The sequence below is a fragment of the Lampetra fluviatilis genome, chromosome 29 (genome assembly GCF_964198595.1).
Source record: "Lampetra fluviatilis chromosome 29, kcLamFluv1.1, whole genome shotgun sequence".
Lineage (NCBI taxonomy): Eukaryota > Metazoa > Chordata > Hyperoartia > Petromyzontiformes > Petromyzontidae > Lampetra > Lampetra fluviatilis.
In genome coordinates, this window is record NC_136303.1 from 10935154 (window position 1) to 10959295 (window position 24142).

Genomic DNA, 24142 nt, shown 5'->3' on the forward strand with positions numbered 1-24142 from the left:
ACGGCGGCGTGGTGTATTCCACAAATATGGCCGACTGTGAGGGCGGGCACAAGCCGGCGTGAGTAGGTTAAACATTGAATTTTATAAGGGCACCACGAGGTGACCAGCCCCTCTCCACCCAGCCTCACCCCTCCCATTTTTGGATGCACGACAGACGGACGGACACAATAATCCCCTGTGGGCTGGTGTAACCAGGAGGTTCCTACAAGTATGAGTACCACTTTGTGTGAAGTCAAGAGTCATCTGACAGAGAGTGGCTCCATACCATCATCAGTCAAGATCAATCCACTGCTGGATGATGGCCTCCCCCATGCCCTCATCATCTCTTATGGTTGCTGCGATATAACAATCCACCTAGCACCTGTACACGGTCTGATTTCATTGCTCCATCTCTTTGGTAATATCCTCTTGGAGCATTTGATTCCTTGGGTGTCACTATTCTTGACCATCGACTCCTAGCATAGGAATGGGCAATTTCCATGACCGGCTCAGGGCGCCAAAATAACCGACCGTTGCCCCATGCACATTTAACTTTTTTGTTTGTTAACTTTACTCCCCAAAGTTAATCCGACTGTGCTCTCGGCACCATGTCACGAGATGAATCATCCTTTCAGAACTCTCGAAAGAATGGTCTAGGGAGGCGAATATCACAAAGTGGATATGATATGGTCCACACAAAGCAGAGGGCAGCACTTCCCACCCACTCTGCGTATGAACAAGGTCGGTCACGTGACAGTCGATCCAACATTTGACTTCTCAGAGCTGGGATTTGGCCCAATGAAATGCAGAATCAAACGTTACGCGATGGGTTTCTTTGCGCAGTCATTGGTGACCAAACCAAGACCATAAAACTGACGACACTTGAGGTAAAAGGTAAAGGTGCGGCCCTGAAATTGCTTGCTCACACCACTGCTGGTGAAAGGGCCTCCACTTGAGCGAACTCTAGAGGGTATTCGGTCCACGTTGAGCAGGCGTGATGGTAGAGGTGGCCGCGCCACACTTTACCCCGCCGCGCGCGATCTGCCGATCAACTAATTGTGGCGCACCCATCTATACCGCTGGGTGGACAGAGGCGGCGGGAGGGGGAAACTAAAGAAACTTGCACCATTGTTTCAACTGCCGCTGTGCAACATGGAATGCAACTGTCAACTTTTGGACTGCAAGCCTGGCATACTCACCATCGTACCACGGCAGCTCTGGGTGACAACACAACTCGACAGTGGTGCAGATGTTCACTACCTCCCCTGGTATAAAGGAGGTCTTGGGTTCGATTGTGAGCCTGATGCCTGTATACTTGGAGTTTGCATGTCTATCTCCCCGTGGTCGCGTGGATTTTTCTCCGGGTCCTCTGGTTTTTTCTCTCCACGTTTAGAATGAACATGCATTCAGAGTATTTGGCTGCTATAAATGTCCACGTGATAAGCCACTTCGTGGAGCTATCATTTGTGAAAGCCACGTCACTTCTGGAAAAGAGTGATATAGCTTAGTGGGCCTTACGTGCTAAAATAACAAATAGTTTAGAGTTGAATCACAGGTGCCAAACACTGGGATTCAAACCCAGGCCCTCTACGGTGTCAGCTCAGCGACCAATTGTTACCTCATATAGCTGCTTATTCTAAGACGCTTTGACAGAAACTATAAAATTGTACGTAAGATGATAGTGGGTTCAAGATAAAGAGGAGCGGGGTTATTAAAAGCGGCGGTGTGGTCCCGGTGACAGTTAGGAGGACAGAGGCGGGAGAGGTCAAGGAGGTTAGGGAAGGCCTCATCATAGCCGAGGGAGGGGGGGGGGCAACACTTACCGATGTTAATGCGGCCGCCGTTGAGGCCCTTCATGGCAATGCTGAATCCCTGGCCCTCCTCGCCAATGCGATTCGCCACCGGCACCGCGCAGTCCTCAAAGATGACGGCGCGCGTAGGCTGGCAGTTCCAGCCGACCTGCGCGAGGAATTCATAATTAAATATAAGTAACGTGCCACCCCCGACAATGACTGCATCAATCACCGGGCATTATGCGCCACCATTCTCTTCTTTTTTCTCTCTCTCTCTTTCCGTCAATTTCCGTCCCTTTGTATCAGACGTGCGGTGCGCACACCTGGGGCACAGCGAGGCGCGGCGAGGAAATAAATATATAATGGCGGTAATCTGTTCGCACAAATGTACAGGGGACAAGAAGGTGACGCTTGGGTGCTTAATTTGATTGAAATGCGCAACGTGTAAACAGCTCCACGGGACAAATCCCAACATCCAGATGCATTCTTTGAAAGGCAAATATCCACGGGGTGCTCACTGGCTAAGCGCAGTATGCAAACCAGGCCTGTAGCCGCACTATGGCAGTTGCAGGAGTACAACTGCCAGCGAATGGGTTCTCAGTGTTTTTTTGGTTCGATAATTATAAATCCACAGTGAACAGTTGTTTGCTAATTCTGACACATCTTTATGAGGGCAAACGAGGTTACTTTAGGTAACAGATCTCTATGACGCAATTGAGGTTACTTTAGCTTACTTATCGCGATGAGTGAATGATGTTGTTTTAGTTAACATTTATACGCAGGGGTATAGCCGTGCATTGGAAGTTGGCGGTATCCTACCAATTAATGAATGCCAGTGGTACAACCAGTACAGTGACCTGTTATTTGCTAACGCTGTCATTAACTACAGTTGTCAAGTGATAAGTTGTGCTGACAAAAACCTTATTTTACATGTTTTTTTTTTTACCAGGGGTGCATAAAAATCCAAAGCTAATGACAGGATATTGGCACACACAGCAGCAGGTTACTTTGCCGTTCACAGCACACCGAGTTAAAACTGCCGGCATTTTTGGAGAAGACCTTCACAAGCATTAAAAAAAACGAAAACGCATTCGCCAATTACGAATTGAGATTCCAACATCTTTATTTTGTATTTATAGAGCACCTTGGCTCAAGGGCGATGGTACGTGGTTCATAAAGCAGTAACAAAGAAATCGAGTGATTTAGATGGCAGGGGTGTCCAAGGGCCGAGGAATAAGAGAGTGAATGAAAGAGGAAATGAGAGAGTGACCGTAACAGAGGACGCACGCGGGTCACGAAAGCGCAGGGGAGGGACGGGAAGAAGTGGAGGGGGCGAGGGGAGGGAAGAGGAATGCTCTTACCGATGTTCACTGTTTCGTTTAAGTTTGAAAACTAATTTCTTTGGAACTTATTTTTGTGTTTGGTTTGTTGCCCGTCCTCCGCACCTCCTAATAGCACGGTTGGCTACGTCTGGTGTGAAGTAAGTTCAATATACATGCATGCATACAGAAGAGAAGATGCTCGTGTGTGTATGTGTGTCCTCATGTGGTAGTGTAGCGGTTAGCGTGCCGCGCTCCGAATCCGGCGACCTAAATTCGACTCCCATTCACGGCCAACACCAGTGATGATTATTTAAACCGGTCCTGGGCCTCCCCTAGGTCGACTCAGCCTCAAATGAGTACCTGGTTCTAGATTTGAAGCTTTAGTGACTGCAAGGATTCATATTCTTAGGTTTTTTCGGTAAAGTCACGTAGGTAAAAAAGTTAAAATTAATAAAAGTAAGTCATTTACTTGATACAGCAAGCGTGCTGTGACGGTTCCACCTGAAGACGGAAGCTTGTGTTGCCTCCGAAACGTCGTGATTTTTATTTAATTTTTTATTTAATTTAACTTTTATTAATTTTAATTTTAATGTTTTACTTACGTGACTTTACCGAAAAAACCTAAGAATATGAGTACCTGGTGCAGCGTGTAAACATCGCCACTGAGGAGAAAGAGGCGGCCGTGCGTGGTGTTGGCCACCAATTGCCTTGTATTTCATGCCGGCCTTCATAGGTGCTACTCGCTAGCAGCACTTAACTCAATAGTTTGTTACAGGCTATACGGGGGATCTTCGTCTTTGTGTCCTCGTGTTGGCGTTGCCTTCTCGAGTGAGACACAGCGTGCGTGAGTCACACTGGTGAGGCTGTTGCGGGTACTCCATAGGGGACCATCACTCGTGAATTGCGATACGTGAACTGCAGCGATCCTGTGAGCGCCTTTAGACTACCATGCATGCCAGGGGATGGGTTAGGAATAATTACAATCTGAGACTGGGCATGTGATGTAAAAATACGCCCTCGATCATGTCCTGAAATAAAATAAAATGTGTGCATGGGCACGTGATGTGCACGTGTGTGTGTGTGCACAGTGCTTGGGGAGTGGTAACATCGCGATTAGTGCGACGCGCTACGAACCTGGAAACCTGAGTTCGATTCCCGCTCGCAGTCAACACCAGTGACGATTATCTGAATTAGTCCTGGGCCTCTCCTAAGTCCACTCAGCCTCAAATGAGCACCTGCTATGTTGTGTAAACATCGCCATTTGGGAGACAAAGGCAGGCGGGCATGGTCCTGGCCACCCACCCGCTCATGTCCGTGTCGGCCTTCATAGTTGCTCGCTAACGGCACTTGCCCCAACATTCTGCCCTTGTGTATGCGTGTGTGGGGAGGACGTGGTGTGTGCTACCGTATGCTGTACGGATAGGTGCTGCCATGCAGTGCACAGTGCACTCAATTTGCAGAATGTCAAATATACTTCCTGGACAAAATACACAACACCAGAGGCTACTAATTGAACCGGTCCTGGGCCTCCCTTAGGTCGACACAGCCTCAAATCACTACCTGGTGCGGTGTGTAAACATCGCCACTAAGGGGACAGAGGCGGCCGGCGTGGTGCTGGCCACCCACCCCCTCATGTGCCGTTACATCCTTCATAGGTGCACGCTAACAGCACTTGCCCCAACAGTTTGTTAAACCTATATGGGGGATCTTTGTCTTTGTGTGTGCTGCCATATGCTGTACGGAGAGGTGGTACTATGCAGTGCACACTGCGCTCAAATTGCAGAATGTCAAATGTAATTCCTGGTCATGATACAGTACACAACTCCAGAGACTATTGGCATTTAAATATGGACGTGGTATTCTCAAGGTGAATTCAGCCACAAGTGAGTAAGCATTACAATGTGCTCAACATCTGCGCTAGAAAGGCAAAGGCAACCTTGCATGTGAAGTTCTGGTTACACGACCATCGCATTACCCATGTCAACCTTAATAGGTGCTTGCTAACAGCATTTGTTCAGTACCACTTTGATCGATATTATATGTATGTTGAACTTATTTCACACCGTACATAGCCAACCGAGCTAATTCGAGGTGTGGGGGAAGGACAACAAACTAAACAGAAAATGCAGTATATATTCTCGTGAATCTCTTCACTTGATACAGTAATTTTGCTGTGACGGTTCCACCTAAAGACGGAAGCTTGTGTTGCCTCCGAAACGTCGTGATTTAATCTTTTTTTATTTTTTACCTATGTGACTTTACCGAAAAACCCAAAGAGGATGAATCATTGCAGTCACGACAACTTCAAATCTAGAACAAAATGCAGTTCTCAAGAAATTAGTTTTCGATTTCGCTTTAAAAAGTGTACTGTATACCTCCAGTGGCTTCCTAATATCAGAAGGAAGAGCATTCCAGACGGCCGCAGAAGCGCAGCGCGCGATGCAGTGACCGTCTTTGTTTGATGGCGAGCCAAAAGTGGTTGTACTATGGAAAGAGACTTCCCCGCGTGTTGGGAATGTGAATATCCCACCACTGGCACATGGCCACGTCCTTGCTTAATTGACCGAAGACGCACATCTATGGAACCTTTTTGCCACTGTCAAAAATTATTTAAAAGAATAAGAATAGGTTTCCGGCAATAAAACAGGCATTAAGATTTTCAAACACTAAAATAAAGATACCTTTTGCAAGGCATCAGGTCTGCATTTACCACACATACTTGTGGTAAAACACGCAAACAAACATGCTCTGATTGGCCTACACCAGAGACAGCCTTCTTTATGGCCGCGTCTCGCCAGTGTTGTTAGGCCAGAGAACACCAAAAGGCGAACAGTACAAAGACAATGCAAGTATCAGAAGACGTATAGCTCGGGTCGAGCAGTTACAGCTACGAGACCTTTTATCCAGTATCAAAAAATGATGAAGAAATAAGAATAGGTTTTACCCTTTCTGGCAATAAAAACACGTGGTATTAAGATGTTCAAAACACCTTTTGCAGACACACTGACGTTTGACCACGGTTGCATCATCCTTCGACATCGAGTTGAAGGATGTCGCAACCGTGGTCTAACGGTGAGCAGCACCGTGGGCTTGCAATCCACAGGTCCCCGGTTCCATCTACCGACGCGGCAGTTGAAAACATTCGGGCATCGTTCTCAAATCGCCCCATCCACTGAGGAATATACATGGGTGCATTAAAGTGAGTCGATGGGCAGGTAGCGCGTGGTGGATTCCAGTGTGGGTACTCCCTCCCTCTTACAAATTATCTGGCCAGTGTGGGAGAGTTCGACCACGGTACCATCAAGGGGCCTCTCTAGAGCTTCCTCAAGTGGAGGCCCTTCCACCACCAGGAGCGTGAGCAAGCAATTTCAGGGCTGCACCTTTACTTTTGCTGCTATCCCCAAAATGCCATCTGTTAGGCGGCATTCTAGAGACACTCTGACTTATGTGCCGCTAAACTTGCATTTGAGACCCTGGCACCACACGGCTGTGCTGCGAGCGCGCGACCCATCTCCGCGTCACTTGCCAAACTATCTCCGAGCGCACACAATAACCTCGTCTCGCCGCTTATCACTCATCGCGCCAACATCCGAATTTTGTATACATCCCTGACTCACTGCACTCTGCAGATGCACACACTATACGTCCTCTGTCATCTGCATGAGTGGGAACACGGCGAAGGGAACACTGAAAATAATTCGCCATCGCTGAGATCGAGTCGCTGGCTTATGGAAGTAAACAACGGAAATTAAATTGGCCCGTTATCGATCGTGCAAGTAAAATACTTTCGTGAGGTTGACAGTTTTATTTCTGCAGCCTTTTGTGAATTTCTGCGGGGAATTGCCCAATTTGCCTTCTGATATGTGGTGGATATGTCCAGGGTGTCTAGAAACTCCAGTGACGTATTTTGCAAGAGCATACCATTGTGCGCCGATGGCTGATATCGTGGCTCGAGCCACAGATGCGAACATTTGCCAACAACCGCATATCTGTTAATTGCATAGGCACAATTTTACTTCCACAAAGCAGCTGCCTCTAAAAAGGGTTGCGGGATTCAGTGTGGAATTTTAGTAAAGTCAAGGCAAAGCTTCTTCAGATAAAAAAAAATAAAGGCCAACATTTGATTAAATCCACCTGCCTCTGTCCATCCAGCAGTATAAAGGGGCACACCACGGTTTTGTCGATCGGCAGGTCGTGTGTGGTGGGGTAAAGTGTGGGTAAGCCCCATCTCCTCTCTAATTCAGGTCATTCTTTCAGCAGTGGACTAAGCGTGCAATTGCGAGGCTGCACCTTCACCTGTGGTTTTTCTCAGTGCGATTTAGCTAAAAGGACCATGGAGATGTATGGGTGATTGTATCACCTGCAGGATAGATGGGGGTAGAAACAGGCTTCACACTCAAAATTTGGAATACCAGCATTGCTACAGATGCATCTTTTGTATCGGTGAAGTGTGTCAGCATGTTATTTGGTGACATCATTTGTGAAAATGGCAAGGAAAAATATTCTGTGGGGCCCTGCATAATGTAAACTACCACAGTAAAAAAGAAAACTCCATCAAATTAAATCAATTGGGGCCGTTGATTTGTCAGCTGAGGTCAATACACGCATCTGTAAACACTGTCCTGTCAACAGCCTCAGCACTCCCAGAGAAACTAACAGTTATTTCAGCCCTTCCTGTATCCAGCACCTTGCCAACTCATTTCTCAAGGTGGCGGCCTACTTACGATAATGACTTTCCACGATGAATGTTTTTAAGCTGCATGAAGATGAAGATCAAGGGTTGTTCACGACCACCACCACTGAAGCTACTGCACCACATCATCCTCTACCTCATGCTCAATACCTCAATTGTTGGCTAGTGAACACCTAACTTCCAAGGCCTACTCTCGTAGTCTCATGGTATCTCAAGCATCTGGCCCGAGGACTTGCGTGTGATCGCCAATCTTTTGAGTGCCACTCCTGTGCCTGTCTCGGTAACTTGACCTCCTCCATCCTTCTCACGTACCCCACCCACAGCAATCCCCTCTTGCCAATCACCCACTTGCAGCGGTGGCTTTATCACCACAGTCCTTTACAAGTGATCATTACATCTGCACTTGGCAGCACCAACACTCTGATCCACATTACCAAAATCTTCTTGGTTCTTTTGGTAAAGTCACGTAGAAGGGAAATAATAAAATAATAAAAATTATAAAACATAATAAAATACAATTCTCACGATGTTTCGGCCACAACGCAAGAAGCCGTCCTCAGGTGAAAACAGGTCTGTCGGAAAGACAGCGTCTGAATGAACACCACCGCTGCCAAGCTTGGTGGTGTTCATTATTTTATTATTTTATTATTTCCAATATACGTGACTTTACCGAAAGAACCAAGAAGATGAATCCCTGCAGTCACGAAAGCTTTAAATAGAAATTTACCAACATCATTATAACTTTTGTTATCCGTTGTCACCCAGAGCAAACGATGAATTAGCATAAATGTCAACATCATCTTCATCACCGCCATCCCTTACTGCAATGGTAAAACCATAAATAGAATGGGGTAGAATCGCCCATTGCTGGGTAACGATTATTTCCGGTATAATACAGTGGTGCAATCACAGGCACCAGATGTGCATCCCGCAGGGATTGCCCGGCTCTTCTGAACTTCCCGTAAAGTGGCATTCATTTTATTGACCCCAGAGGAACGATGACCAACGGAAAGTTGACCCCGATTCAGGATTTTCACTTCGCTACCTCCGAAATATATAATCGAGTGCGCTAACCACGGCGGACGTCAGCAAACACTAGAGTGCCATTCCACTTGTTTACATATTCCGCAATGACACATTCTCATACCCCTTGTTCACAGAGCTTGCACGAAGGCAGAGTTTGCTCACTGGGAAATGCTAATGCGCCCAAACCTTCCCGTTGCCTGCCCTCCTGCCTCGTTGTCTGCTTGCCCCCCTCTCTCACCCTGCCCTCACCACCCCTCCCAGCCTCCCACACATTTCCCTAGTGTCCTTGGTCTGTCCCCGTGACAAGCAGTCGAGACACCTCCCGAGATAAATGGCACAGTGTGCAGCCTCCATTACTCAATGTCAGCCCGGCAAGACAGGGAGACCACCAGCCTCTCGGATTTTTCTCCCTTCCCCTGCGTCTAATCGGGCTTGGCATTTTCTATCCTGCGCCGGCAACTGGAGAGCGCTCTTTTAGGGACTTTGATTGGCACCTTGCGGTGCCACAGACTCGCAATTTATCCGGCGCTTGCAAGGATTTATATATATTTTTTATACGTGCAGTGTAAGGCATTGTGTATTGCCAAGTGCACAAGCTATGATGAATCAATACAAGTGCCATTGCCACCAACAATAATGGGACACGGAAGTTAATTTAAGTGATGGAAATGGGGGCGTTAAAAGTTTGTTTTCCGTGCTCGTGGTAGGAAATAGTGACCACATGTTTCAGGAGTCAAGTGGTCATCATGTCCATCGCCAGCGATGCCTATTACACACGATCACCGCCTGTTTCTGTCTGCTAGATCCCACGGGTAATTGTGCAGCTCCCCTTGTCAACCCACTGCTGGATGAGAGCCTCCCTATGCCGTGCAGGGTCTTGGGAGTGATTTGACGATATTGCATGCTGGTCGGTATGAGATGGTGAAGGTGGGAAGCACAGACGTAAGTGCAGAGTACAGTACAACAATTTGTGTTGCTTAAACTGCCCCCCGCTGATAATGCAGTCCCACAGCAGCCTAGAAGACCTTATGCATGGTAGTTGTCAATCCAAGCACTATCCAGGCTCAAACTGCTTAGCTTGTGACATCTGATTAGTTTGGGCACATACATTTGAAAAACAAACGTCAAAGCTTCAAAGAGTTCAAACGGTAAAGCTGCACACAAACGTCCGGGGTATTTCATCGCCGATTAAGAAATTGTATGCCGTGGGCAAAGAACGCATTTTAGACTGTGAAGAATAACTCTGAAGTGCTGACTCCCCAACATTAACCTGACTAAAATAAAGCGGGAGGGCAATTTTGTTTGCGTAGCCCCTGATTACCGGGGTAGTGCCATTCATAAAGGTGAAGTGATTTTTAATTTACGAGGCTCGTTAAAAAGTGGAAGGCATCTCAATTGTGCAATTAATCTTGGCACTCTGTGAAACGTAAACTAGATGCTTTAATTGAACCATATGACATGAATTAGCATGGTAAATATGAAGTTATTGTCATTGTAAACTAAATGTAACAATTATATTTTCGACTAATTATTAACTATCTTCAGCTTATTTCTCAACGGTTCATTAAGAGTGTATACACGAAGCCAGTGGTGTAAATTAGGGTCATTTATAACTATAGTTAAATATTTAACGGAAAAGAAAGTTGCGTGAAAATGAGATTCATTTTTTGTTTCATTTATTATTCATTATTCAAGAACATAAAAATATACTTTTTTGGGTGGTTTCAATTTTAATTGGTGACTCCAAGCTCACCGTGCCTGCTGCAATTTTACAACGAGCACTGCTCTTTGGTAAGTGATACAATGTTCATCATTCAATTGGACAAACGAGAAAGATAATATATCGGAATATTTAACCAAGAAAGCCTCAGCGAGTCTTAAGACTTTTTCTGGAGGGTCCTCATCGCGAGGAGGATTACGGGTATGTTTTGCGTTTGTGCAAACTGCATCGCACAACGCCGTAAAGACCACAAACGTGGAGATGCCTACATTTAAAAAGTTTTTAGCCAATTAATAATGAGTGTGTTTTTTTACGTGTGGGAGGAAACCGGAGAAAAACCCAACACAAACTAACATGATTCATATTTTACCAGGTAACGCCCACTGAGCTATATGAACGACCTGGCCACAAAATGATAGCTCAACGAAGTGGTTTACCACGTGGAAATGTATATCAGCCAAATACTCTAAATGAATGTTGTTAAACACTCTATCCCACACAGATGCCGATGGGTGATTTTAGTCGGCACTTTGCTCTACCGCATTCTCATCGCAAGCCAGGGAGAGGAGTTTCACAACACTGTGCGATCCATTAACCCTCGCCTCCACAGCGCTGGATTACAGGTGAGGACAGCCACCACGGGCCAGCTGTAACGGAGATGCTGCAACTTATATAATAGTGAGCGCACTGGACTTGCAATCCAGAGGTCACCGGTTCAGTTCGGACGCATTGCTGAAACGATGGGACAAGTGTCTTAGATTTCCCACTGCCTGTCTACCCAGGAGTATAAATGGGGTCACCATAGTGAAGTTATCGGCAGGTCATGTGTGGTGGGTTGAAGTGTGGTACCCTCACCTCTTCCAAGACTTCTGGCCAGCATGTAAGAGTAAGCTAATGTCTCGTCACAATCAGTATCATATTTATTTGGGCGTGATCATTTGTATATTGCTATTCGTTTAAATAAACAATATTTGACATTCATGCTGAAGCACATTATTTATCTTACACTACCTACTATATGAATATATATCACATACTTGAGCTTAATTTCTCACTTGATATTTTTCTTGACTGATGCTAGGCTGGGTTGGCTACGTGCAGGTGCAAAAGAAGTTCAACATACATACATACCACTGAAGTAAAAGGTATGTCTATTTATAATAATCCTATATTATTAAGGCCTACATTTTTAAATCCTACTGATTTTAACCACTGGTGATATCTACTTTGATGGGAATTACCTATAATGCCATCCACTCAAAAACACCCCTTCATAAAATGGCATTGCCTAAAATGATCACATTTCACCTTGCATGGGTCTGATAATTTAAGACAACCATTCTTGAATATCAAGAATCGTATCAGCCCCAAATTGCAATTTTCACATCATTGCAGACTAAGTACTACACTGCATTCATACATTTTAAAGACTCACACACAGAGTAGCACAATGCATCATGTTAATTTGGCACCACGCACAACAACTTAATTTCACTAAAAACAAACCTCTGCTCCCATAAACAAACAGGGAGGTCCCCGACTGAATCAGTTGGTTGCCTTCACCTCGTTTGCTTGAAACAAGCATCATACTTGCAGGTGGCAGCCTCTGGTGACAAGCAGTGGCACGGCAGAGAAGGTGGGACCCACACATTATAACCGTTGCCTGGCTCCTCCAACACACACCTCAAACGCCACTGCCATTAGTCTTGACAGCCTATGAATAAGCTGGAAATGTGTGCGTGTCGTCAATAGGAACCCGTGACAAACAGAACATTGAAATATAACCCAGCTCCCGAAGAGCAGGTTGCAACATCTCTCCATGCTCATCCCTGCTCATAGTTCTGAGACGTGCCCACATTGCTATGATATCGGACAGTCTGTCCACTAAATGCGAGTTTTCCTTTCCCAAAACAGCGAGACTCATTTTGGCCAATATCGGTAGCATAACTGACTGAGCCAACCATCAGCCAGAATTTGAGCTCAACTTTTATTATTGTGCATTTAGCGGTCGAACCACGGTTCCATCTGGCCTGATGATTGAGCGCAAACGCTCGCTCTTACGGATGTTTATTCCTTCAATTATTTCGTTTCTGGCAGCGTGAGTGTAGATTTGACAAATGCCTTTGTACTCACAGATGCTTTTATTTTTTTGTCACAGTGCCAAAAAGAGAAAAACTCGTTTCATCCTCGACGTGCGATTTGAGACCCCATTTGGAGACCAAGGGCATCTGAATTGCAAGGTCTGAAGCTTCTACAGGTCACTCAAGGCTGTCACGTTGGCCTTAACACTTCTTGTAGTGCTAAAACAAAAGGTTTAATTTGCATTGATTCATCAGTGGGCTAATCCAACATAATAACTTAAAAGCAGCATCGTTTTTCATGTTGTTTTTAAGAATACAATTATTGGTTAATAAATGTATATCCCCCAGGCCCTATTTTCTATTCTTTAACACATCACTTTCAATTAAAAAAAAAACTTACGTTATTAAGTTATTGTGACATTGACATCTGTTGTCAATCGGCAAGTTTGCCTGTCCATTTTTTAAGAGCGTTTTTTTCACTCAAAGAAAACATAAATCTGTCCGGAGCTTTCTGTCCAGAGCTTTCTCCACATTCTCTTGCCCAGTAGCATCTGTTTAATTAAGGCAATCTTGTAATCTGAAAGCTGATGAGTTCAAATCCCCAATTGGGGTTGATTTATTCCACCATGCCTCTGATCTACAAATAAGTAGTCCCACTTCCCCCTCCACCTCCCCACATTGAGAATGTGGAATTTACAAAAGTGGAACGGAACTGCCAGTGGAGAGGAACACCGTAAGCTGCGTAGTCCCAGCAGACAGAACATTTTAAATTATCGCTTGACTTTCATTTTTTGAGACAAGCGTGTGAGTGGTTTCGGAGTGCTAGTGCCCAATTTCACAGAGGCAGCACTTGCAAAAGTCCTGGGTGCCCCCTTGAGTCAAGCACAAAAAAGTTGTCATGCAACAGCACATTTGTTGGTCTCAGCCCAATTAGTGTCTGCTAAAATGCCATCCCAAATTGTTTTTTGCACTTGATTCAGTGATACCCATCTCGGAGGGTGCACACAAAAAAACAGCGGCGGAAATACGATGAAGCAACAACTCGTCACTGCATGCGGCAAAAGATTGCTCCCTACAGGGTGGATAAGAGCAGTTCATTGAATGTGATGCTGGAAAAAGTGCTGCGATGATGAGAAGTTTGTTAAAGACGACAATGGGATTTACCATCAATCCCTTGCCAGCAGGGAGCTTGGATAACATAATATGCTTTCTCTCTTTCGGTGACGAGGTTTGCTTGTCGCATAAACCGCTTTGTTAGGGTACCTCTCTCCTCAAATGAGCACTGGAAAGATGTTCAGTGGCCAAGGGCAAACAGTGGCAATTCCACATTTCCATAGCAGGAGCCCCACTATATGTGAAGCAGAGAATCAGAATGTATTTATACTGGATGAAGAATCCGATGAGCTATGAAGCTCTTTTTGACAGATGTCCAGGAGGGGCACGGCGGTCAGGACGCGACAACAACAAACATCGTTGACTCTCCACAAAGTAAACCGAATTTAAACTAATTTGTGGAAATATTAAATTTGGAAGTGAATGAGTAAGTAGTATTAATGGAAGCAACGGTATTTTTTGTCATTTAGGAACTATTGCAATTGCTCTTCAATGCAAAGTAAAGTAAAACAAGTTATGAATGGAGCATGTTCAGTTAAAATGATGTGTAATCATTGACAAATTAATACATTCCACAGTAAGAGATTAACAATGCAACTTATATAGGCACTTGAAATAATCTTGCAAGTTAACTGAAGAAGCTGCGACTTTAGCTATCCGAGCCAAGCCGTGGGACGACTTCATCCAACACTGCTAAAACGTATTTACACCATTGGTACCTCATTTGCCAGTAAAAAAGATGATAATTGTTTTTGTTACCCTTTTATCTGGCAACAAAACTGACACCTTTTTTTACGAGGAGTCATGTTTGCATAGACCACAATACCTGCAGTCATAATGCTTGAAGGACAGTGCATACATTATCAGAGTTATGTTTTTTGTTTGAGTTATGAATTTTGTTTGCATGAGCGTGAGGAAGATATGATAACTTAAAACTATAGAAATGTGAAAATTACAGCAAAATTCTTTACAAATCCAAACTCACCTGATTTTGGAATCCCGCTGCCTTCCACGTATCACAACTTAAAGAATTACTTGCAGAGAAAGCGATTTCCTAGCGACAATGAAGTGATGTATGGTGTGAAGAAGTGGTATTAGGAGCTAGGCAAAGAGTTCTCCCTCGCGGGGATTAAAAGCCTTGGAATATCAATGGGCCAAGAGCATTGCACTTGAATTGAACTATACAGAAAGCACAGTTTCACCAAGGTCAGCCATCGCCTACTACGTCAGGCCAAAGACGTTTTGATCAGCCCTCGCTTTGTTAGTGTACAACAATGATTGAGAAACAGCAAAAGCTATCCCCAAATGACTTCAGGACAGCCTGCTTTATGTGCCACATTCTCAGCAGAGGATATAAGGCGTCAGGATTGCTTAATTTCCATTATGCTACATATAAATTGTTGCACATTCAAACACAATCACCAGCACCATGGACACATTTCATTGCTTGAAGATACATTACGGGGAGATTAGGCTTTTTTTTACCTACACATCATTTTAACTTTTGTGTGACATTAAAAAAACCTGAAACTTGATTTTTTTGTTAAATGACATGCAAAAATAAATAACATTTACATCGTGTTTAAAATAAATCCTTATACTTTGAACCACAGTACAATTAAAAATATTATTCTCAGCAATGTATGCCTGTGATTTGCTTTGTATATTCTAAGTCCCGGTGCTCATGGGATACCCATTAAAATGCACGCGGGGAACTTTAACACTGGGTCGCGTTTCAAAAGCTTTCAAAAGCAGTGGAGCGAATCTGAACGTATGCTTCCCCACTGAAAGTCATAGTTTTTTTATCTCTGGAAAACGTGCGCCAAATTTATATCTCAATCGCATTGAAGGTACAACAGGAAGGCAAAGTCTAAATCGTGCGCTTTGGTCTGCCATTTTCCGTGAATAATTAATCCATTTGCATTTTTTTTTGCTTTTAATAGTCAAAGGCAAAGTGTTCCTCCTCTTCAAACAGGCATGTGTAGGTGCTCATCATTGCTGGTGGCCAATATTCAGCAGGCACCAATGCACATTCCTAAAGAGACATAAACGTAATGGAGATGACCACTCAGGTGGCTGTAAAGCCGAGTTGTGAGGCTGTTACTGGGCCAAGGACAGGAGCAATCTTGTTCCGGCAGCCACTTCACTATATTGCGAGCAGCATTATCGTGCAGTGAGAGATTATGCCTTGGTGTAACAACGGTTAGCACACTACATTTGCAAGCCCAGAGTTGCGGCAGTCGAAACAACGCGCTAGTTATTAAATCCCCCCCCCACCTCTATCCACCGTGCAGTTAAATGAGTACACCACAGTTAATCAGCAGGCTGTGTGTGGTTGGGTAAAGTGTGGTTACGCCTACCTCTTCCAAGATGCCTGGCCAGCAAGGAATAGAAGGCCAAATATGAACTTAGTATCATACAGCGCTGGCTTTGGTAACATGATTTTAAGAGCATGTGACATACTTTTCAAACAGTATGTGCATATACTCCTTGGTTCTTTCGGTAAAATAATGTAGAAAGAAAATAAATTAAATAATAGAATATGACGTTTCGATTGCAACACAAGCAGTCGTTATCAGGTGGAACTAGAGAGAGACAAAACACAGAGACACGGAGACACAAAGACAGACACACAAGCAGAGAGAGACAACACAGAGACACACAGAGCTTATGTGCCTATAAACCCAACTGGAATGCGATGTGGAGTGCGGGGTTATGTATCAGACATGGATGGAACCGCAGTGTACATGAGACATCTACCTCACAAGTCAACACAGCGGTGCTTATCGAAGGCAGCACAGCAAGCTGGTTCATATGTCTGCTTAGTATGAGTGTTGTACTCTCGGCAATCCAGGTTCCTTTCACATGTGAAATGAAATTTTGGATTTGTTTTTATTATCGTGAAATTATGACTGGCAATTGCAAAGATTGCCAAGTTAAGTCAAAGTGTCACGTCACCAATGACCAGTGGTGGAAATTCCACGTTTTTATGGTGGTAATCAGGTACCCCCCCCAACATAGAAGAGTCCTCATTTATCAATGCCAAATGGATAATGGACTGTTTTAATCCCCAGCGAGGATTTTAACTCGCAGTCTTCCCAATACGAGCCGAGAAAAACAACCTCAGTGCCATCTGGAATTGTCCAATTATTTTTCCCTTTAGTTGGCATAAACATCCAGAAACGTTAAGTAAATTACAACAAATGTAGCTGAATATGAATCATTACCGTTATGTAAAATGAGAACGAAATCCTCGAAATCAACACATTTATAACCAACTCGCCGTGTATTGAATGCCGTGTCTCTAAATGGATTGTGGGTGGTAATCAATTGTAACTTGGAAGTCATTATTGGGCAACAAGACGCTTAATCGAGAGGTATTGTATTCCCCGCGCATGTGGCTTCCCGAACGCGAGTGTGCTCTGCTTAGTAACTGGCTCAATAAGACTCAGTGTGGATGGAACTTTCTCCATGTTTGGTCATGTTTGTACATTTCGAACATTGTTCACTGCTATACAAAAGAACGAGTTCGGCTTCGGCTGGAATCCTGTGTTGCAGCAGCTTTTTCTCCTGCGTCAGCAGTTCTCCTGCTGTGTTTGTCTCATCTGATGACGGTTGCTTGTGTTGCAATCGAAACGTCGTGATCTATTAATTTTATATCTAAGTGACTTTACCGAAAGAACCAAAGAGTATGGATTCCTGCAGTCACGAAAGCTTCAAATCAAGATGGAATCCTGTTGTCATTTCTGGCATGGAGCACCCAATTTTTGTCACGTTCAAACTAGATTCGAACCTTTCGTGGCTGCAGGAATTACTCTTTGGTTCTTTCGGTAAAGTCGTGTAGAAAAAAATTTAATTAAATAATAATAGAATACGACGTTTCGATTGCAACACAAGCAACCATCATCAGGTACAAATGAATGAGAAAACTAACATAGTAAACTTCGAAATATAATGCAATACAACACAGAGTCGGCCAACAACACAGTCAACACCCCACCTGGTTGATTACATTCTTCCAAAGATTGCTAAATTTGAGAGAGAGACAAAACATCGACACGGAGACACAACTACAACAACAACCGCCATTCGCCACTAAGTGGCAGTGACGTCACCACGACGCTTGTGCCAGGCCATGTGCACCTTGAGGCCACGTGAAGTGTCGAACGCCCGCTGGCAGGAGGTCATGGGGCAGACCCAGGTGCCACGGGTCGACTGACAGATGACAGAGATGACTGGCTGATGCACCACCTGTGCCCCCTACTGTGCCAACTTGCTGTGCTTTATCCACCCGGTGCTCCGCTCGTTGTTGTGAGCGTCACTCCTCCGCCCTCCGTTGTTGTTGGAGGGCGACTGCCTCCAACTGCCCAGTAGCGTCCTTCACCAGCCGCCTCAACTGAGGCTGATCTTGACACCGCTGGTACCAGTCATCGGCAAGCCCACTCAGCTCCACGTCCTCCTGTACCACATCACTCCATCTCTTATCTAGCCCGTGCTGCGCCCGTTTAGCCCCCTCGATCCAGCCGAACAAAAGTTGTTTAGGCATGCGGTGGCTGGGCCTGCGGGCTACATGACCCAGCCAACGCAGCCTTGCCTGCTGGAGGAGCTCATCAATGGGACTTTTCCCAGATCTTTCAAGGATTTGTGAGCTCCTCATACAATCCAGCCGGGTTAAACCCAGGATGGATCGTAGGCAGGCCAGCCTACATGTTTCTAACCGGCGAAGATGCTCCATTAGGGGGGTCCACGTTTCGCAAGCGTAGAAACGGGAGGGAATGACTGTAGCCGAGAAGACCTGAAGCTCCGTGCGGAGCGACAGACCAGGCAGCTTCCACACAGTGTTACGCAACCGATGAAAATATATTGCCACTCGACTGATTTGGAGTGAGACCTCTGCTGCCAAACCGGAGCCGGTCATGAGCACACTGCCCAGGTATGGGAAACTCTCTACTCTCTCCACAATTGCCCAATCACTGATTGGGAGTTGTGGGGGTGGAGTGTTCGATGGTAAAACATACCCAGGCAGGTGCTTAGTTTTGGTGGGGCTGATGGTAAGCTCCAGGTTCAGCAGCAGTGCCTCCAACTCATCTGAGTGAGCAGCAATGACCAGATCATCGGCATACATAACGTGGTTGACCAATAGGGAGCCATCCCTTGACCGCACCCGGTCATCGATCAGCCTCCCATTATATCTGTACCAAATGGAAATTCCCCCGGTACAGCTATTGAAGGCTTCACGAACTACGTGGTCAAAATAGATGTTAAATAATGTGGGAGGCAGAGGACATCCCTGTCGCACCCAAGGTGTACAGGGAATAGCTCTGACTCCTGGCCACGTAGTTTTACCCGGGCCCGCTCACCATCATGAAGGTCCTTAATGATCGTGAGCAGAGGGTCAGGGACTCTGAAAGCACGAAGAACAACCCAGAGTCCAGGCCTACTTGATGGTATTATCGGCCTTGACCAGGTCAATAAAGCAAAGATGTAGGTCTGCTGTAGCAGTCGGACACGGAGACACACAGACAGACACACAAGCAGAGAGAGACACAAACATAGGCACACAGAAATACAACGTCTCTGTGTCGAGGCCTTAAATAGAGAGAGAGGGGGGGTGGGGCAGAGGGGGAGTTGTGTGGAATTCCTGTCCATGGGGGACGGACGAGCTGGACACTGGACTTATAAACAAACAAGCACGGAGGGCTGTGTAGAATTACTGCCCATGTGTAACGTTCTGACCCGCCCCGACTGGACATCTGTGAAAACGAGCTTTATAGCTCATCGGATTCCTCCAGTATAAATATTCTGATTCTGATTCTGAATTCCTACCTCACTGCACCAGACAGAATTCAGACTGAAGCAGTCACGGGCAATTGATGATCCAATACTCATTGATTCACTCCAATCATCCACTCACCAGCAGGTAGCCACTTAAATGTCACTCTTCTATCGCTACTACCATGGTTACTGCTCCCATGTAAGTCACTCGTTGATTCCTCCACCGATGTCAAGGATTCGATGGAGAACTCGCCACGGCTGTATTTCACCAGCACACTGCAGGTCACAGCAAAGACAAAGATCCCCCGTATAGCCTTGACAGACTGTTGAGGCAAGTGCTGTTAGCGAGCACCAGTGAAGGCCGGCACGGCACATGAGAGGGGGTGGGTGGCCAGCACCATGCCCGGCTGCGTTTGTCTCCCTAGGTACTGATTTAAGGCTCAGTCCACCTAGGGGAGGCCCGTGACCAGATCAGAAAATCGTCAGTGGTGTTGGTCGTGAGCAGGACTTGGGTCGCCAGGTTTGTAGCGCAGCGCACTAACCGCTACAATACCAATATCCGCCATTCGCCACGAATTGACTTTGATGTGACCACAGCGCCTGTGCCAGGCCAGGTGCCCTTTTAGGCCACGTGAAGTGTCGAAGGCTCTCTAACAGGTCACGGGACAGACCCAGGTGCCATGGGTTGGCTGAGATAACTGGCAGATGCACCAGCTGTACCCCCTACTCTCCTTTACTCCCCCTCCACAACACTCACACATTCACGACAATGGAGGTCACGGCAACACTTTAATTTCACTCACTCACCACACTGCAGGTCACCTCACTTCTCTTTCCGTTTCTTCCCCCGCACTGCTCCGCAGTGGAATCCCCTCCGATCGTCTCTTTTTCCCAAGCCCTTATAACCTCTCTCAATTCAAAAAACGTGTTCACTCCTGTCTACCTAACTTTTTTTTTTGCGTGGCACCGCTTGCTCTCACGTTTACATTGCCTTTTTCGAATCGCCTGTGTGTACGTCACCGTTAGACTAAAATATGGTCACGTAGAAAGAAAATAAATTAAATAGTAGAATACGATGTTTCGATTGCAACACAAGCAACCGTCATCAGGTAGAACTAAATTTGAGAGAGAGACAAAACACACACACGGAGACACACAGACAGACACACAAGCAGAGAGAGACAATACAGAGACACACGAAGAGACAAAACACGTATCTGTGTTTTGTCTCTCACTCAAATGTAGTTCTACCTGAGGACGACTGCTTTTGTTGCAATCGAAACGTCGTATTCTATTATTTAATTTATTTTCTTTCTACGTGACTTTACCGAAAGAACCAAAGAGTAATTCCTGCAGTCACGAAAGCTTCAAATCAAGTTTAAAATATAGAGCTTCACTTGCAATAGTACCTCACTTTTTCTGGCGGCAATTCCTCTCATATTTGCAAATTTTTGTAATTATTCGCGTGAGTTTCATTTATGACCGTCAAATACGTCGTTTGATGGCTGCACAATGTTTCCCAATGACGCCGTAATTGTTGCCTGCAATGTCAACGGTTTTTGTCTTTGCTTTGTTGTTGCTGCCGTTGCTGTGCTCACGCCCCACGGATCTCCCCCGTAAAATAGCCGGGAAGCTGGCTAAACGGGACCACCCATGCAACAAGATAATAAACTCACACTATTACAACTTTCATAGTGCCGTTCGTTACTCAGCAAATATGTAAAAAAAAACACTCAAGTGGAGCCATTGCTAATTCATAGCCTCGGGTGTATTTCAGATGCTACAATTATTCATGTTCGAGAAATGTTTTTTTCTCATGATAATGACTATAACATTATTTAAATACGTTTGCATCAGTGTGTTTAATGATAAATGTTACGAAATATCAATTATACGTTGAATCTACTGTTATTTATTACAACAAATGTGTTTCTCTTGTCATATCCTCTCAATGTTATTCTGATTGTGCTATTGGTATGAGGCCACAATGCATCTGCAGAGCAATCCCTGCATCTGGGAGAACGGCCCTCGGAAGCAGATATCACAGAGCTACTTCTGAGATCCTTCAAGTGACCTCTGGTCCAAGTGAACCCGAGTAGAGGACAGTACTTTCCCATGTGAGAGTAATATTTTTCAAATGACATTAAAAACCTATATTTTTAATCATCATAGCTACAATTGTATATTTTTTTCTGCAGTCATTTGTGACCTGCCTGAAAACCATCAACTTTCTGCACTTGAGAACCCGATTTAATCACTGGCGGGCCGTCAGGATTCACATCCAAGATCCCAGGGGTGCCAGCTCCGCACTCGGGTCTATAGACACCTGGATACCTCCAAAATGTTTTTGTTTTAATTATATAACATATACGTAAAATGTAAACACTAGTTTTTGTTATCTCGATTTATAATTAAATGTTTTCATTGTAAAAAAAACTGCGTATGTTCTTGTCAAAATGTAGCAATGCCTGATGTTGTATCTCGATATAAAGTACCAGTCGGATAAATGTCACCAATTTCTGTATTTTCTTAAATGAAATAGTTATTGTAACAAACGCAACCATTAATACCTCAAATTAACATCTGCTTCCAATGAGTACAATGCTCCAGGCAGAACATATAACAAGTGTTCTTATTTTTATTTACAAGATAAAATCGATAGGTCCTTGATTCAATAAGGTTATTCTCTTAAAACAAACGGTGTCTCAGATCCGATGATGCAAATCGCTGATGAGATCATTTAATATGGGCTATGATCTCTTTGCAAGGAAAGCTATCACTTATGAGATGATGAACGTTTGAGATAAGTTATCGATGTGTCAAATGCATTATCGGCCAATCGTTCATCAGCCATTGCACATGAGGGCAAATCATCCCAGGCTACCCAACAAAACCGAGTAGCACTCATCAATGTATAAAGTACAATACTCTTACTGCGTTTTTACGGTGCTCGAGTCATTGGAAAGACAAGAATTAGCGGAAATATTTTTTAGGTTTTTGGCAAAAAAGAGTGATTTATTTTGGGGTTATTGAGTGATGCGTTCGTGCCTTTGTACAGTATTCCCTCATTATTCACGAACTTGCTATCCACGAATCGCATCTGGAACTCTACACGACTGCATCGAGAGAGAAAGACAGTGATGTGATGAGAGATCAAGTGATGAGAGATCAAGTGATGAGAAATAAAGTGACGAGAGATAGAGTGATGAGATTAAAGTGATTAGATAATGTGATGAGAATGTGATAGGAGAAAGTGAGGATATAAAGTGATGTCAGAGAATGTCATGAGATGTATTATGTACGTATAAATTTAAGGTGATCAATTAATTCTAGATTTGAAGCTTTCGTGACTGCAAGGAATCATATTCTTAGGTTTTTTCGGTAAAGTCACGTAGGTAAAACATCAAAATTAATGAAAATAAAATAATGTTGTTTTTATTTTATTTTACTTTCATTAATTTTGATGTTTTACCTACGTGACTTTACCGAAAAAACCTAAGAATGTGATCAATTAAACAGATAGGTTTCCGAAGGCCAATGTCATTATCCGTGAAATGTGAAATTCGCGAGCATCTCTGGAACGTATCTATCGTCAATAACGAGGGTACACTGAATGCCCTTTTCAAACAATCCTACATGAAAGGGAAGACTGTACATTGATGGCGTTAGATACAAAATGAAGCTTTGGTACCAAGTACAGCACAATGCGTCACTCACGCTGTGCTGCAAAGTCAACAGTCAACAACATCTGCTCTTAACTTGTGCTAAAAGTTACCCTGTATTTCTCTCTTTCACAGCTGTCAAGAACCACCAAACGCTGTCCAAGGTTTCGGTGAGATATGATAATAAGACACAATGTTCCACATTGAAAATGACAATCGCTTGAAGGATTAAATGAAGGGCAGCGTTTATAGGATGCAGGGAAGAGACAATCCCATTTTACAAGACTGAGATACATGAGCAATGAATGTACAACATCAATTCCTCTGCTGGCATGCAGTTCTATTTTCATCATCTGGTGGTCCCCCCCCACCCACCACCATTACAGTGAGGGAAAAAAGTATTTGATCCCCTGCTGATTTTGTACGTTTACCCACTGACAAAGAAATGATCAGTCTATAATTTTAATGGTAGGTTTATTTGAACAGTGAGAGACAGAATAACAACAACAAAATCCAGAAAAACGCATGTCAAAAATGTTATAAATTGATTTGCATTTTAATGAAGGAAATAAGTATTTGACCCCTCTGCAAAACATGACTTAGTACTTGGTGGCAAAACCCTTGTTGGCAATCACAAAGGTCAGACGTATCTTGTAGTTGGCCACCAGGTCTGCACACATCTCAGGAGGGATTTTGTCCCACTCCTCTTTGCAGATCTTCTCCAAGTCATTAAGGTTTCGAGGCTGACGTTTGGCAACTCGAACCTTCAGCTCCCTCCACAGATTTTCTATGGGATTAAGGTCTGGAGACTGGCTAGGCCACTCCAGGACCTTAATGTGCTTCTTCTTGAGCCACTCCTTTGTTGCCTTGGCCGTGTGTTTTGGGTCATTGTCATGCTGGAATACCCATCCACGACCCATTTTCAATGCCCTGGCTGAGGGAAGAAGGTTCTCACCCAATATTTGACGGTTCATGGCC

The 24142-nt window shown here is 44.5% G+C and overlaps 1 protein-coding gene across 3 annotated transcripts in view; it reads right to left on the bottom strand.

Moving 5' to 3' along the window:
- The window catches only part of ACAD8 (acyl-CoA dehydrogenase family member 8), a 600270-nt gene that overhangs the window by 145512 nt on the left and 430616 nt on the right, over positions 1 to 24142 (bottom strand). For all 3 annotated transcript variants that reach the window (XM_078870130.1, XM_078870132.1, XM_078870133.1), the window contains one exon: positions 1803 to 1938. In XM_078870130.1, coding sequence (XP_078726256.1) covers positions 1803 to 1938 — 136 coding nt within the window. The remainder of the gene's footprint in view (positions 1 to 1802; positions 1939 to 24142) is intronic.